The following is a 14,625-nucleotide window of genomic DNA, read 5'->3' as shown; positions in this document are numbered from 1 at the left end:
TTTTAGCCTGTCTCTACAGCTGTTTATGGATCTTCTGTTATGACTTTTTTATTCAGATGATTTGTTTCCTATTTATTCTACTGTAGTCCTTAGTTTCAAACCACAGAAATATATACAGATCTGAGTGGCTAAGACCAGAAAAAAAAAAGGTTAGGCCTAAACAGGAACCCAAAACTAGAATTCAGCTTCAATGAATTTAAAAAATACAGTACCACTAAAAGATAAAATGTACCATACTGGAAAACTACTTACTTCCACAGTAGTTGCAGCCTTTTGAGTCATTTTTCCAACAAGGTCAACCTGTTCATATCTGGATTTCATGTATTTTTTTGCAACTTTGTATACCCACTGTGGGCAAGTTGCAGAAAAAAGTAAAGTCTGAGGATTGTCTTCAGAATCTTAAATAAAAAGAATTCAAGTGTTTTTTAAATATCTCATAAGGTAGCCAGCTCTTATAAATCACAAGCTTCAAACAAACTGAAAAATTCAAGACTAAGGGTGAATTTTTAACATACAGACTTCACAACAACTATTGAAACTTTCAGCTTTTTAAAGGTAGGGAAACAATATGAAGAAAAATTCAGAAGAAAAGTGAGAATTAAAGAAATCAACGAATATAAGAAATCAGTGAAATGAGTTGCTAAATATATGAAGTACAGGAGAGACAGCACAGATAGCCAGACACGGTGGCATAGGTATCTGGGTGTGGTGAGGGACACCTGTAATCCCAGCACTTGAGATGCTGAGACAAGAGGATCACAGTGAGTTCAAGGACAGTCTACCCTATATAAGCAAGTTCAAGATAAGCCTGCACTATATATTGAGTCCCTGTTTCAAAAAATCAAGAAGCACAGAAAGCTGTAAAAATACTTAAAGTATGTTATCATTCTTCTCAGGGAGAGAATGGACACCGAATTAACTTTAGTTTTATTTTAACATGGGAGGACAAGATAATCAAAATTATGAGATTAAAAAAAAAAAGCCTCGTAAACTCTTAAAATCAAACAATTGCTACAATGTGCTTGTTATGGATTAGGATGTACCAGTTTTGTAGGATTCATGGATAATATCTTCGACTTGTTCAGCAAAACCTAAGTCTAACATCTGATCCACTTCATCAAGTACAACATGGCGCAGTTTAGAAAGATCCAGGCGGCCGCTCTGCAGATGATCTTTGATACGACCAGGGGTCCCAACCAAAATGTCAATACCATTTCGAATATGATTTACTGTGAAGGGAGAAAAATGCCAGTAAAATGTAAAAACAAAATATCCACTGTCTTATTAGTTCTTTAGATATAAGTAAAAATTACATCTTTCACACACATTTACTCACTTTGGCTTTGATATGATGTTCCACCATAAAAACATGCCACGCTGAGTTTCCTAGTTATATCTTTGAAGTCTTTGGCTACTTGGTTTGCCAATTCCCTTGTTGGAGCCAAAACAAGTACCTGAATAAGAGGTTTAAAAAATAAAAGCACTTTTCTGAAAATTTACATAGGGCTCAGATATAATTCAATGGAAAAGTTCTTGCCTTACATTCTGGGTTAAACTGTACATTATTGCCAAACAAGCTGGTAACATATAAATTCAATCTAGACAATTTTTTTTTAAAGGCACACTTAAAAATAGCAATCTCAACACTGATAATGTCTTTATTTTTATTTTATTTTTTTCCTGGTATCAGGAATCAAACAAGACCACACACTTGCCAGGCAGATACTTGTGTCACTGAGCTATATCCCTTGCCTGATAATGTCACAAATTTTTGACAGTCTACAGACTTCGGGGTGTAGTTCAGTGGTAGGGTGCTTATTTGGCATGTACAAGGCTCTGGGTTGGATGCCAACACCAAACAAGACAAAACAAAATCACACCAAAAAAAAAAAAAAAAAAAAAAAAAAAAAAAATCATAAAAAAAAAAAAAAAAAGAAATTTAAAAAAAAAAAAAAAAAAAAAAAAAATCCACAAATAGCAACAATAAGAACAACAGCTTTATTCTATCCTACTCCTGTCGTATCTCTTCAAAAGCCAGTCACTTCCTCTGTGAAGCTCCCAAACCTCATCTTTTATGCTCTGCCCTTCTTTATTTCTTCTCCTCAGGGCTTACTCCACCTATATTTCTATTTTAGATCTTTGCTGACTCTATCTCAACTACTCAAATGTAAACTCTGTGAAAACAGGGATATATGTTAGGTGGCTCACTGTATTCTTTGTACTTCAGGGCCTGTACAGAGCAGATAAAACATACTGGGTTAAGTGAATAAAATATTCTTTGTCTGCTAAACATTGGTGCTTTACAGGAATTATCTAATTTGATTCTCATAAAAGCCCTATGAAGTAGCATTATTATTCTATTTCTATAGATGAGGAATACGGTTTCAGAGATGATGGAAGGTTTGCTTAAGATCAAACAGCTAGAAGGGGTAAAACTGGAAACTCCACTAACATTTTTCTTTTTTTTTTTGTGGTACCAGGGATTGAACTCAGGACTTTGCATTTGCCAGGCAAGACTTATTCTACTGAGCAAACTCCCTGGCCCTCTACTAACATTTTTCAAGGAAAAGTTGAGATTGTTTCCTATTTCTATTTACTTGTACTCCTTCTGAATTTCACCTAAGAATATAACTCTCCAAAAAAGATTTGTCCCATAAACAAACACAGCCAACTAACTTGGGATAGCTCATCCAATAATATTATGAATGAATTCTATTTATATACATGTGACTTTGCTCTTATACTATACCATTTAGTAGTCTTTAACAAAAAAATAAAAAAAATTTGTTTTTTGAGTTTCTTGCCATCTAGCTCAGGCTGGCCTTGAACTCTTGTAGCAATCCTCTACCCTCAGCCTCTCAAGTGCTTGGATTATAGGCCTGTGCCACCACACCCAGTTTAGAAGTCTTTCAAAGAACAAACCATTTTTAGTCACCTACCTATTCAAATTATGATGTTGATTTTTTCTTCTTCATCTTTATGAATCTTAAAGTTCATACAGAGTCTAAAAAGGTCGAATCTTAGGCTAAAACTATAGCACTCTGTTAGTTGATTTTACTACTTTTAACTTCAGACATCTTTAGTACATTACTTCAAAAGTGCAGAAACTAGCAATATCATTTGTGTCTTTATACAAAGTCAACCAGTGACATAAATGCTATTAGATATTTACTAAATGACTATATAAATTAATAACTCTTTAGAAAAACCGTTCTTTTAAAGTAGAAAGACTTTTTAAAAAAGGGGAAAGAGTTCCTAAACACATTAAGTATGCTGTAAAGTACATGTGCTTATAATCCCAGCACTGAGGAAGACTGAGGCAGGAGGATAACAAGTTTGAGCCAGGCCTCCGCAACCTTGCAACCTTTAAGAGACTTAGTGAGAAATGGTCTCAAGATAGAAAAAACAAAATGCTGGAATATAAAGGCTCAATACAAAGGCCCTGGGTTCAATCCCCAGCACTACTGCAATCTCTCTCTCTCTCCCCCTTTCCCTTTTTCTTCCTCTCCCTCTCCCTCCCTCTCTCCCTCTGTCTCTCCCTCCCTTGCTCCTTCCAGTGTACATATTCCAAAAATAAAACATGCTGGCTTCACAACAGCTATCAAAGGTACCTATGACTCCATACATATTAAATTTGTATGTGGTGTAACCACTTTAGTTTTGCTTGAAATTTCCTTATGTAAAAACACAAAGTTCTTGTTTTAAGACCCAGATTTTTACTTTAAGTCACAGGGCTAACTTTTCTCTTAGAAATACTTGACTTTAGGGGCCAGGGAGATAGCTCAGTAGAATAAGTGCCTGCCTGGCCAAGTATAGGGTCCTGAGTTCAATCCCCAGCACCACAAAAACAAACAAACAAACAAACAAACAAACAAAACCAAAACACCACCACCATCACCACCAAAACACCAAAAAACTCCGTTCAGAGCAGTAGCTTAGATTCTATACAAGAGGTCGTAGGTTCAAAGCCCAGCACCAAGAAGAAAGAAAGGAAGGAAGCAAGCAAGCAGAAGGAGGGAGAGGGAGAAGAAGGGAAGAGGAAGAAGAAGAGTGGGGGGGGAAGAGGAGGGAGAAGAGGGGGAGAGGGCAAGGGGGAGGGGGAGGAGGAGAAGGAGAAGGAGAAGAAGAAACAAACCAACCAGTATATTCTAACCTAACCCTTTCCATGTTTAGAGCTTTTATTCTCTTATAATCATTACCTTTGGTGAGCGGCTTTTTTTAATTGTTTCTTGATTTCTTTGGAGCCTTTCAATTAAGGGAATGGCAAAAGAGAATGTCTTCCCTGTTCCTGTCCGTGCTTGAGCAATCAAATCTTTCCCTTCATATACAGGACCAAAGGTCTTAACTTGAATAGGAAAGAGATATGTTACCCCTCGACCTGTAAAATGAAATTTCATTCAAATATTTCTTTGAAACCACCAGCAGAAAAAATGACAATCATGCTTCTATGTATTTCTGAAGATATACCTAGTGACATTTACAGTTATTCCTAACCAAACAACTACCATAACAATATGAGTCTAAATTTTTGATGGATACATCTGGCTTTTTGTTTTGGTTTGTGTTTTTTTTTTGAGACAAGGTCTTGCTATAGAGTTCAGACTGGCCTTGAACTCACTCTGTAGCTGAGGATGGCCTTGAACTCATGGCAATTCTCTTGCCTCAGCCTCCCAAGTGCTAGGATTACAGACATGCACCACCACACCCAGCAGGAGTCTTATAGTTACTATGTCAGGATACTGAAAAAGATGATAGAGAAATAACTGAAATTCAGTAAGAGCTATTTCTTTTTACAGTTTCACTTTGGTCAGAAAAGGCATGAGAATTTTATAAAATCTGCTAATAGATTTCTAACTGCTGTCTGTTAGAACCAACAGTACCTTTCAGAAGTTTTATGGTTTCTTCAGAAATAGAGAAATTGGAGAAGGCTCCCTCTTTCTGTTCACGGGTTAGAGTCTGTCAGAAGGAAATAGAAGTTCTACATAATATGTTTGTTTGACTTTTACTCATTTAACATTTTTAACTTTACAAATCAACTGTAGTTAGCACTCGTAAAAAACTGTAACTTAAAAGAAAAAATTAATGGGAAATTTTTTAAATCTCAAAAGTACCTCTTTAAACAACAAAACTTGTATTTTAAAATGCTTAATTCAACCACAAAACTTAGTGATATAGCTAGACTCTGTCTGAAAATAATTTTTTTTTTTTAAAAAGGGAGGGATATAGCTTAGTGCTTAAGCACACCAGGATTCAATCCCCACTACTACCAAAATTTTTTTCTACTTATGTTATTACAATAAATGAAATAACCTAAATCACACTTAAAATACTTTCTTTTTTTTATTAATTTTTATTTATTTATTTGTGTGTGTGTGTGTGTGTGTGTGTGTGTGTGTGTGGCCAGCTCAGCCCAGCAGGGGGCGGGGCTGGCTGGCATGTGGTGCTGGGGGATTGAACCACAGTCCATGTGCTTTGCTAAGCTTGTTCTAAGTAGGTGCTTTAGACCACTGAGCCATCTCACCAGCCCCTGTTCTATGATTTTAAAAGCTTATTTTTAGAGCATTAATACAGGGAAAAATTCTACAAAGTTAACAATTTTCCTGGTACTCAGGACCTGTACTGAATTATATCTCAGCCCTTTGAAATTTTTTAATTTGAAAAAAGGTCTTGCTAATTCACTAAATCACATAGGCTGTGCTTGAATTTGGAATTCTCCTTCCTCAGCCTTCCTAGAGGACTGCAAAAACAGGTGGGTACCACTATGCCTGATTTAACATTTTTTAAAAACATATATTCAGGTTAGCCAGGAATGGTGGCACATGCCTACAATCCTAGCAATCTGGAGGTTGATGCAGGAGGATCACCTTGAGCTTGAGGGCAGCTTGGGTTACACAATGAATCTGAGACTAGGCTGAACTACATAGGGAGACTGTATTTTTAAAAACATGGAGTTTAGTATTAAGATCTATTGAGCATTTTGCTGTACTAACCAGTAAACTTTGTTATTTGTGCTTAAAGGATTTATATAATCACAGGCTGGGGAGATAGCTCAGTAGAATAAGCACTTGCCTGGAAAACACAGGGTCCTGAGTTCAACCCCTGGTACCCCCCCCCCATTACATAATCACACAGAATAGCATTTTTCAAACTGAATACCAAAGAAAAGAATATCAAATTCCAAGTTCTAAGCCATTTAAGCAAATTTCAGAGTCACTTTCTTTCTGAGACAGGATCTCAGTATGGAACGTAGCGTGGATTCAAACTGACTTTGATCCTCCTGTCTCAGCCTCCCTAGTGTCTGGGGTTACAGGTGTGTGCCACCATTCCAGCTATTCTTTTGAAGATGAAAAAAATATGAAAATTATATATTTTAATTGTAAAAAGTCTAAGGAACACAGACAAATAGAAATACTGGTTTTTTTGGTCTTTTTGAGACAAAAGTCTCACTATGCGGTTCAGGCTGGCCTTTAGCTCACTGTGTAGCGTAGGCTGGTCTCGAACTTGCAACGATCCTACCTCAGCCTCCTTAGTGCTGGGATTACAGATGTGAGCCACCATGTCTGGCCCAGGTGTTTTTTTTTTTTTTAAATGTAGTTGGCTGTTCTAGGGTCTTTCTATGCAGCTCAGACTCATAGTGATCCTCCTGTTTTCAGCCTCCCCAGCACTGGGATTACAGGTGTATGCCACTACAACTGGACTCTGTGGCCGGTGGGCTTTGAACCATGGTCCCTGTGCTTGCCTAAGCAAGCACTTTAGTCTACTGAGCTATCTTGCTGGCCCCTGTAAATTTTTAAATAATATATAATCCATTCGGTTAAAATAAATTTGTGAAAGTTCTTTTTAAGAGGGTCTCACTTTGTAGTTCAAGCTAGTCTTGAACTCCATGTGGCCCAGGTTGGCCTTCAACTCACAGTGATCTTTCTGCTTTAGCCTCTGGAGTGCTGGGATTACAGGTGTGCATGCGCGATCATGCTTAGGTGCTAAACCTAACTTGATACACTCTAATCCTCAATCTATACACATGTAAGTTTTTAAAAATAAAAAATATAGTCTTATAATCTGCTTTTTTTTTTTTTTAAATCCCCCTTAAGAAAATAAAATGGGAGGGCCAGATATATCTCAGTAGTATAGTGCATGCCTGGCAGGCTTGAGGTTGTAAGTTCAATTCCCAGTATAAAAAAAAAAAGAAAGAATGAACGAACGAACAATGGGTATTTTTTTGTTTTGAAACAGGGTCTCACTGTATATTTCATAGTGGCCTTGAACTTGTGCAGCCCAGACTGGCCTTTAAATCACAGTAATCTACCTGCCTCATTCTCCAAAGCACTGGGATTACAGGCAGGAGCTGGCCACCAGCTTCTTTCTAATATTCTTGCATATCCTTTGGAATAGTTGTATTCTACTGCATACCTACACACAGGATATGTTAATAACCAACTGCTTACTATAAAACATTTAGGATATTTAAATATTTTGCTATTATCAATAGTATCAGTGTGAGGGCCAGGGAGATAGCTGAGCAGACTAAGTGCCTGCTTTGGCAAGTACAGGGACTAGAGTTCGATCCCTGGTACTGCACTCCATGCCCACTCTGCCCCCGGGTGCACTGATCCAGTGACTAGAGTCTGGGTGTGGTGGCACATGCCTGTAATCCCAGGGCTGGGGAGGCTGAAAAACAGGAGGATCACTACAGTCCGAGCTGCATACCAAATATACAAATGGAAAAATAATATTATCATTGTGTTGAGAGTACTGACATACTGTGCAGTGAGACCCTATAGTGAAATACATAAAAAAGAACAGCACTGATATAACTCTGTACGCGCCAGAGTTAAAAATTAAAAATTTTTAATTTTTTAAAGAGAATACAAAATAGTAAATTAGAAATGATACAGAATTTCACTAAATGAAATAGGCATTTGACAATGGTGGTGGCATTGCATACTATTATCTTCAAATTAGTTATCTGCTAAATTGAGAAAAAAATTATAAGAAATTAAAAAAATTAAGCATTAACTGCTCCGCAGAAATCAGCAGTGTATGTCATAATTATCTCATTAGAATAAATTCCTAAAAGCAGAATTTCCTGAAATCTAATTTTTCTAAACAAAATAATGAATCATTAAACCTACTGCAATACTGAAAATTATACCAAGAAAAATCCTAATAGCTCAAGGAGCAATCTGTACAACAGCATGGTGGCACACATCTATGATAATTCCAGCACTCATGATGCTGAGGCAGGAGGACCACTGTGAAATTAGAGGCCAGTCTGTGCTAATAGTGAGTTCAAGGCCAGCCTAGAAAACACACTGAGACCCTGTCTCAGAAAGAAAATATAAAAAGGGCTGGTGTTGAAGCTCAGTGTGAAGACTCTGAGTTCAATCCTTGGTTAGCCCCTCACTCTCCCAAAAATACACACATGTAGGTAACCAAAATGCAATTTGGAAAAACTGTTTAGGAAAACCCAACTGTACAGAAAAAGTTTAACTGTGAGCATTCTTCCACTTTCACTCTAAGAAAAAGGCAACATAGTAAGATAAGAGCCAAAGGACAAAAGCTCAGATTTCAGTTGTATAGTCTCTGCAGTCCATACTGGACCCTAAGCTGGAAACATATAGAATCAATTCTAACTAGCCTAAAATATCAAGCCAGCCTATATTTCAAAGATAATGCCAATTTCTAAATAAAGGGTATCCATACCTCTTCCAGTTTATTAACACTTGATTTATGAGAACTTTCTATGGATGATATTCGTTTAGATTTTTTTTCACATTCATCAATATCTCCATTTGATAGATCTTTTCTTCTTGACTTATGAGATGTGGAAAATTCATCTGAAAGTCTATTCAATCCTTCGTCAGTGTCTCCATTTAGCTTCTCTTTGATTTTAGCTTTTTTGGGCTTGGGAGCATCCAGGTCCTCTGTAACACCGTTTTCTCTTGTTTCTGCTTTCTCATCTGAGTCATGACGGTGCCTTGACTTCCTTCTATCACTCTGTAGACAAAGAAACAGAGATAAAAGGATTGCAGGTCTGCTTTTAGGACTTCTGAGAAGTTAGAGCATGACTCCCCAACCATTTAAACTCAATCTACAGTTTTACTGAAAATCTACCTGGCAGAAATCCATACTGGTAACTAATGCCAAGCTCTAAGCCTTATCTGTTACTATCACTATCACGCTATAACTTGTATTTTCAAGACTCAGCCTCTAGTCCAACTCTAAACCCATCACAAGATTTGGGGGAAATTAAAATAGCTCTTTCTCAGGAAAAGAACGAGCATGTCAAAATTATAAATTAAAACACAAACAAGAACTTCTAATATCTCCGAGAAAAAAAATTAATATTTATTGAGTACCTACCCATTGTTATGTAATGTGTTTTCGGCTTATCTTGCTTATATCTTCATAGCAACCCTATAAGGGAAGTACAGGTCCATAATCCCTTATCCGAAATTCCGATATCCATAAAGCTCTGAAAACCGAAAGTTTTTTTGGTAATTTATTTGGAGGTAAAAACCATACCTGATCTGAACTCATCTGATGGCAAAAATTGACTGGAACATAAGCCTTTTTACAGTCTTTTCCCCACTTAGTATGACTATTTATATTTAACATTAAGGCGTTTGATTACTAGCTCTAGTTCCCAAATCCTGCTGGGGTATAACCATTCTGTAAATCCCCAGAATTCTGAATTCAAAGCATACCTAGTTCCAGGGATTTTGGATAAGGGATAGTGAACCTGTATTACCTTTGCCATTGTACGCATGATGAAAGAGAATTTTTGTTGTTAATTTTTCTTTCTTTCTTTTTTTTTTTTTTTTTTGAGGCAAAGTCTTACTAAGTATCAAGCTGACCTTAAACTCACTATGTAGTCTTAAGCTGGCCTCAAACCCATGGTGATACTCCTGCCTCAGCCTCCCCAGTGCTGGGACTATAGGAATGCACCAACACACCCAGCAAAAACAGAAGTTCTTAGAAATTACGTGCAAAGATTCACATATGGGATTTCCAGTAGAAAGAAGTGTTAGAAATCTAACTCAAACCCTATCTTTTCACTTCACACTTTTCTCTAACTTTGATGATTAACAAGTTAAAAAAACTATATGAAACTCCAATTGCTGTATTTCCATGAAAGAACAGTAATCCTTGAAATTGTATTTCTTCTCATTTAGTTAACAGAACTTTAAAACACAAAAACCAAAGCTACTATTCTGTAATTACTACCAGCAAGGTTTTAATATTTGCAGTCCTCAAGGAAGGGTTTAAGAAATTCAACATTTCTTCAGAATTACTTGAAGTTTCAAAATAAATTAGTGATAGTTATTAAGTGATAGCATTTTCACCATAATCTACACGTTTCAGAGTGCTTCAGCACACCACTTCATCTTCCCCCCAAAAAAAGTTGTTGTGAGAACCGAGTAACACAGTACATGTAAAAATGCTTTGCAGTTGGATCATCTGATCTTAGTTAACTGCACTAGTCCACATATCCCCAAACCAGTAAGATCTAAAGAAAAACAAGATTATTTATAGAATCAGCCCTGGGGTGTGATTTGCTCCTGAGCCCTGCACTTCAGGGAGAAGATGAAACAAGGCAAAGTGAGATTGCTAAATCCAAACCCAAGAGCGACCTCCAGTAATGAAATCCATCATTCCAAATGAGACTCACAGAGCCTGACACTCCATTTCTTTGGTTTCCATCGTACTCTATACCCTTCTTATGCTCTTACTTCTATCACGTCTTCAATGGTTTCCCCTCTGTTCTCCATATACACTTCTATACCATTTTCATGACTTCAACTCACACCTCCAGACTTTCTTCCCTATCTGCATTCCAGTCAGAAGAACCTATTATCTCAAATATACAAACCAAATTTACTTTCATCTCAGTGCCATCAAGTCTTGTGCTGGTATTCCAATCCACTTCCAAATTTCTAGCTATCCTTCATAAAGGACAATCAACAAAGTGTTTCTAGAGAATTTACAATGTGACAGTCACCAACTCAGAATACAGAACATGAAAGTATACACTATTTTTGTAAAATATACAATCATTTTTTTAAAGAATCATAGGGAAATGTTTAGAAAAGACACACAAAGGAAAAAATAAGCTAACTTTAAGAGGACACATAATAGAAGACACACAAATAGCCCTAGAACAAGACTTAAATAGGAAATAAGATTACTGTACCCTGGGGTAGTTAGGCATAAGCTACATCTTGACAGATATGGTACTTGTATGTAAAAACAAAACCAAAGTCAGATGTAGAGGTGCATGATCAATCCCAGCTACTCTAAAGGCTGAGGCAGGAGAATCACAAGTTTGAGTCCAGTCTAGGTAACTTAGCAGGACCCAGTACCAAAATGAAATGAACAGGGCTGGGGGTATATATAACTCAATGCTAGAGCACTTGCCTAGTGGGTTAAGAGGGCCTGGGTTCCAGTGCAAGAAAATAAAAACAAAGTGAAGCACCTCAAGAGGAGCTGAAATTAAAATGACCTGCGTAGGGATTCCATCTATAGTCTTAAGTTATCATAGTAGTCAAATTCACTGGTACATTGTGGTTCCTGAGATGGGAGAGAAGAATGGGAAATTAGTGCTTAATGGGTGGACTTTCTGCATGATATGAGAAAGTTACAGAGATGGATGGTGGTGATGGCTGAATAACAATGTGAATGTACATGCCACAAAACTACACACTTTAAACAGGTTAAAATGTGAATTTTAAGTTGTGTATATTTTACCACAAGACAATAAAACAAAGCATAGCCAGGTGTGGTGGCACTCACCTGTAACCTCAGCACTCAGGAGACTGGGGATTACTGCAAATTCAAGGCCACCCTGGCCTGCATAGTGAAACCCTGTCTCAAAAAGGCAAAAGCAAAGTGCCCAGCATAGTGGCACATGCCTACTACCCCAGAACTCTGAAGCCTGAGGCAATAAGACTGCTGAGTTCCTGACTGGGACTATACTGTTAGTTCAAGGTCAGCCTGAAATACACACTGAGACCATCTCAAAACAAACAAAAATTGGTGGGCTCGAATGGCAAGTGTACCTTAGGGACCGGAAGGCACGTTCTGCTCAGTGTACAAAATGAATCTTATTTTATTTATGTGCAGTGTCAGTCCTTGAATACTATTTCACCCTCTTTAGGTATTTTCTCTGTAATCCTTTGCTTTGAGATTTGTTTTTTCGTTTTTGAAGGGGGAGTGGTGGTGGCTCTAAAACTATTACAGGCTCTTTGAGAATAGAGACCATTTCTCATATTTAAATGGATCATAAACTCGTTGGCACTTAGCAAAGAATACGGTATAAATTGGGCTCGACAAATACCTGTGGACTGAAATACTGGCAACAATAACTATTAATAATACAACCCACACGATCTCCATCAGACAAATCCTGGCAACGTTGGCTGTGACACTACTCATTTAGCCTCTATAAACTACTTACCGAGATTTGTAAACCTAAGATTCCGTTCCCTAATTTTTTACACATAAAACAAGACGACAGAGCAAAATATAGACAAGGCAATTATTTTTTTTAAATCCTCGTTTTTTTTTTTTAGTACCGGGGATCGAACTAAGGACCTTGTGCTTGCCAGGCAGGCACTTATTCCACTGAGCTAGCTCCCTGGCCCTTTAATCCTCTTCTAAGACAGCCCCAAAAGAATCAAATGTCAGGCTTTGCTGCTTACGGAAAAGGGACAGATTTGGCGGCGATGGGCGCTTCAGCCTGCCCATCGCTTAGCAGAGACTGAGGCACCAACGGGAACGGATAGTGGGCCAGAGGAGGCCGGGCCGAAGCCTAGGGCCCTCCTTCCCCAGGTCGGAAGTGTGATGGGGGAAGGGTCTCGGCGCTACCTCAGAGGCCGACGACGGCGCGAAGGGGAGGCCCACGGATGCTCCGGCCGGGTCCTGACAGGCCACCGTCAGGGACAGTTCCCCTCCCGCCCAAGCCGGCGCAGCCCCAAAGGAGGCGCGGCCCTCCCTCAGCGCACCTTTTGCCGCTCCTTCCTCTTGCTCTCAGACTCTTCCAAAGGTGCTTCCAGCTCCATAATATCCCCCCAGAGGAGTTTCCCAGGCATTACTGGCCGCTGCCACCTCCCTTCGAGCACGGTGGCCGCAACCACCTACGGGCAGCGACAGCGTGAAAGGAAGCGGGGGCAGGGCGGCCGCCCGGCCAGGGTTGTGCGTCACTTCCGGAACAAGCACCCCGCGGCGGGGAGGAAAAATAATCCCCGGATAACTCTTGGTTTAAACTCTGCCCTTGCGCCGCAACATTCTAGCCAATGAGAGTGAGAGGCCTAGAGGGACCCGCCCTTGTTCTTAAAATGATTGGTTTATGGAGTAATAACCTGGCCAATCCCCATAAAGGTTGCGCGTACTGCCTAGCATAAATGACTTCGTTTCTACCCCTCCTCTACTCCTAATTGTAATCGGCATTCCAGAGAATCTTCGGAGCTTCCCGGCATGCAGTGCGGGAGTGCGAAGCCCCTCAACAGCCGGGGGAGGGGCTGAGGCGCGCGCGGACTGGTGGGCGGGGAGCGCCACGCGCTGCCTCGCCATTCGCCGCCGGAAGCTGCAGCCCTCGCTCCGACCACTGCGGGGGAGGGCGTTAACGTCCAACGACTTTGCGCCCGGCGTCGGTGCCAGGGGCTTCCGGAGGTCGGGAGTCGGCGGGTTGGGCGTGAAGGGAAAGCAAGGGCAGGATGCACCTCAGGCTTCGACGATTTAGGCTTTGGGCGCGGCGTTAGGTACCGGTTCGCTTCTCACGTTCTCAGTCTGATGTCACAGGAAAACAAAATCCACCCCCAAAAGGAATCTGAATAGCACAGTTAATAGCATAGATCCGACTGAAGAATTTAATCTTTTGAATCAGTACTTTGTCTACCACAACAAAAACTTTTTTAAAAAATTTTATACTGGGGTGTGTGTCTCGTTTTATAGCCCAGGCTGGTCTTCAATTCCCAGCGCTCCTACTGCCACAGCCTACTAAGTGCTGTACCCGGTTTGAACACTTGAGTTTGAACACTTCAAGTTTCGTAGAATGCGTGGAATACGGTGTTCTCAAGAAAAAGAAGTAGAGTTTGTGTCTGGGGAACCCAGAGGGAAAACAAGCCTTAAATATTTTTCACAGATTATGTATTTATATGGAATAAAAGCATTTATTTTACCAATGGGGACTAACCGCCCCCTGAATCAAAGCTATATAGAAAACCGAGAATTTTCAAGGAGTAGTGGACTGCCTTAGCATGTATAATTGAACATAAGTGCTAAGTAGTTGGCTTTTTTCTTGAGGTTGTTTGTGTATTTCTTCGTGACCTCCTACTCTGCTCAGCTGCTACTGAACTAAGTGGAGAACAAGAAAGCAAATGAGATGTAGGCAGAGGCACCAACCAATCCATAAGCTTGCCTCTTGGCAATATTACAAACTGCTCCGTGGAGTTTGGGGTTGGTCCTGAGTAACTGGAGTCAAATATAACCGTGATTGCGTCAGCTTTTTTGAATAATTATGGATTGGCTAGTGTTTAGATTTAATGTCGATTTAATCCTGGGCATACAGGGAATGCTCAACTAACCGTGGTGGGAAAATGCATCTCTCCCCCAGAGTATAACTAT

The 14,625-nt window shown here is 39.4% G+C and overlaps 1 protein-coding gene across 2 annotated transcripts in view; it reads right to left on the bottom strand.

Annotated features, from left to right (window-relative positions):
• Ddx50 (DExD-box helicase 50) overlaps positions 1–13,197 on the bottom strand; it is a 39,004-nt gene extending 25,807 nt beyond the window's left edge. For both annotated transcript variants that reach the window (XM_004623952.2, XM_023723349.1), the window contains exons 1-7: positions 13,005–13,197; positions 8,704–8,997; positions 4,881–4,956; positions 4,200–4,378; positions 1,337–1,454; positions 1,044–1,229; positions 253–398 (exon numbers count right to left, since the gene is read on the bottom strand). In XM_004623952.2, coding sequence (XP_004624009.1) covers positions 253–398; positions 1,044–1,229; positions 1,337–1,454; positions 4,200–4,378; positions 4,881–4,956; positions 8,704–8,997; positions 13,005–13,091 — 1,086 coding nt within the window. In that variant the 5' untranslated portion in view covers positions 13,092–13,197. The remainder of the gene's footprint in view (positions 1–252; positions 399–1,043; positions 1,230–1,336; positions 1,455–4,199; positions 4,379–4,880; positions 4,957–8,703; positions 8,998–13,004) is intronic.
• Between the last annotated feature and the right edge of the window lie 1,428 nt (positions 13,198–14,625).

Source organism: Octodon degus, unplaced genomic scaffold (genome assembly GCF_000260255.1).
Source record: "Octodon degus isolate 3935 unplaced genomic scaffold, OctDeg1.0 scaffold00005, whole genome shotgun sequence".
Classification (NCBI taxonomy): Eukaryota; Metazoa; Chordata; class Mammalia; order Rodentia; family Octodontidae; genus Octodon; species Octodon degus.
This window is presented reverse-complemented; position numbering and strand designations above follow the sequence as displayed.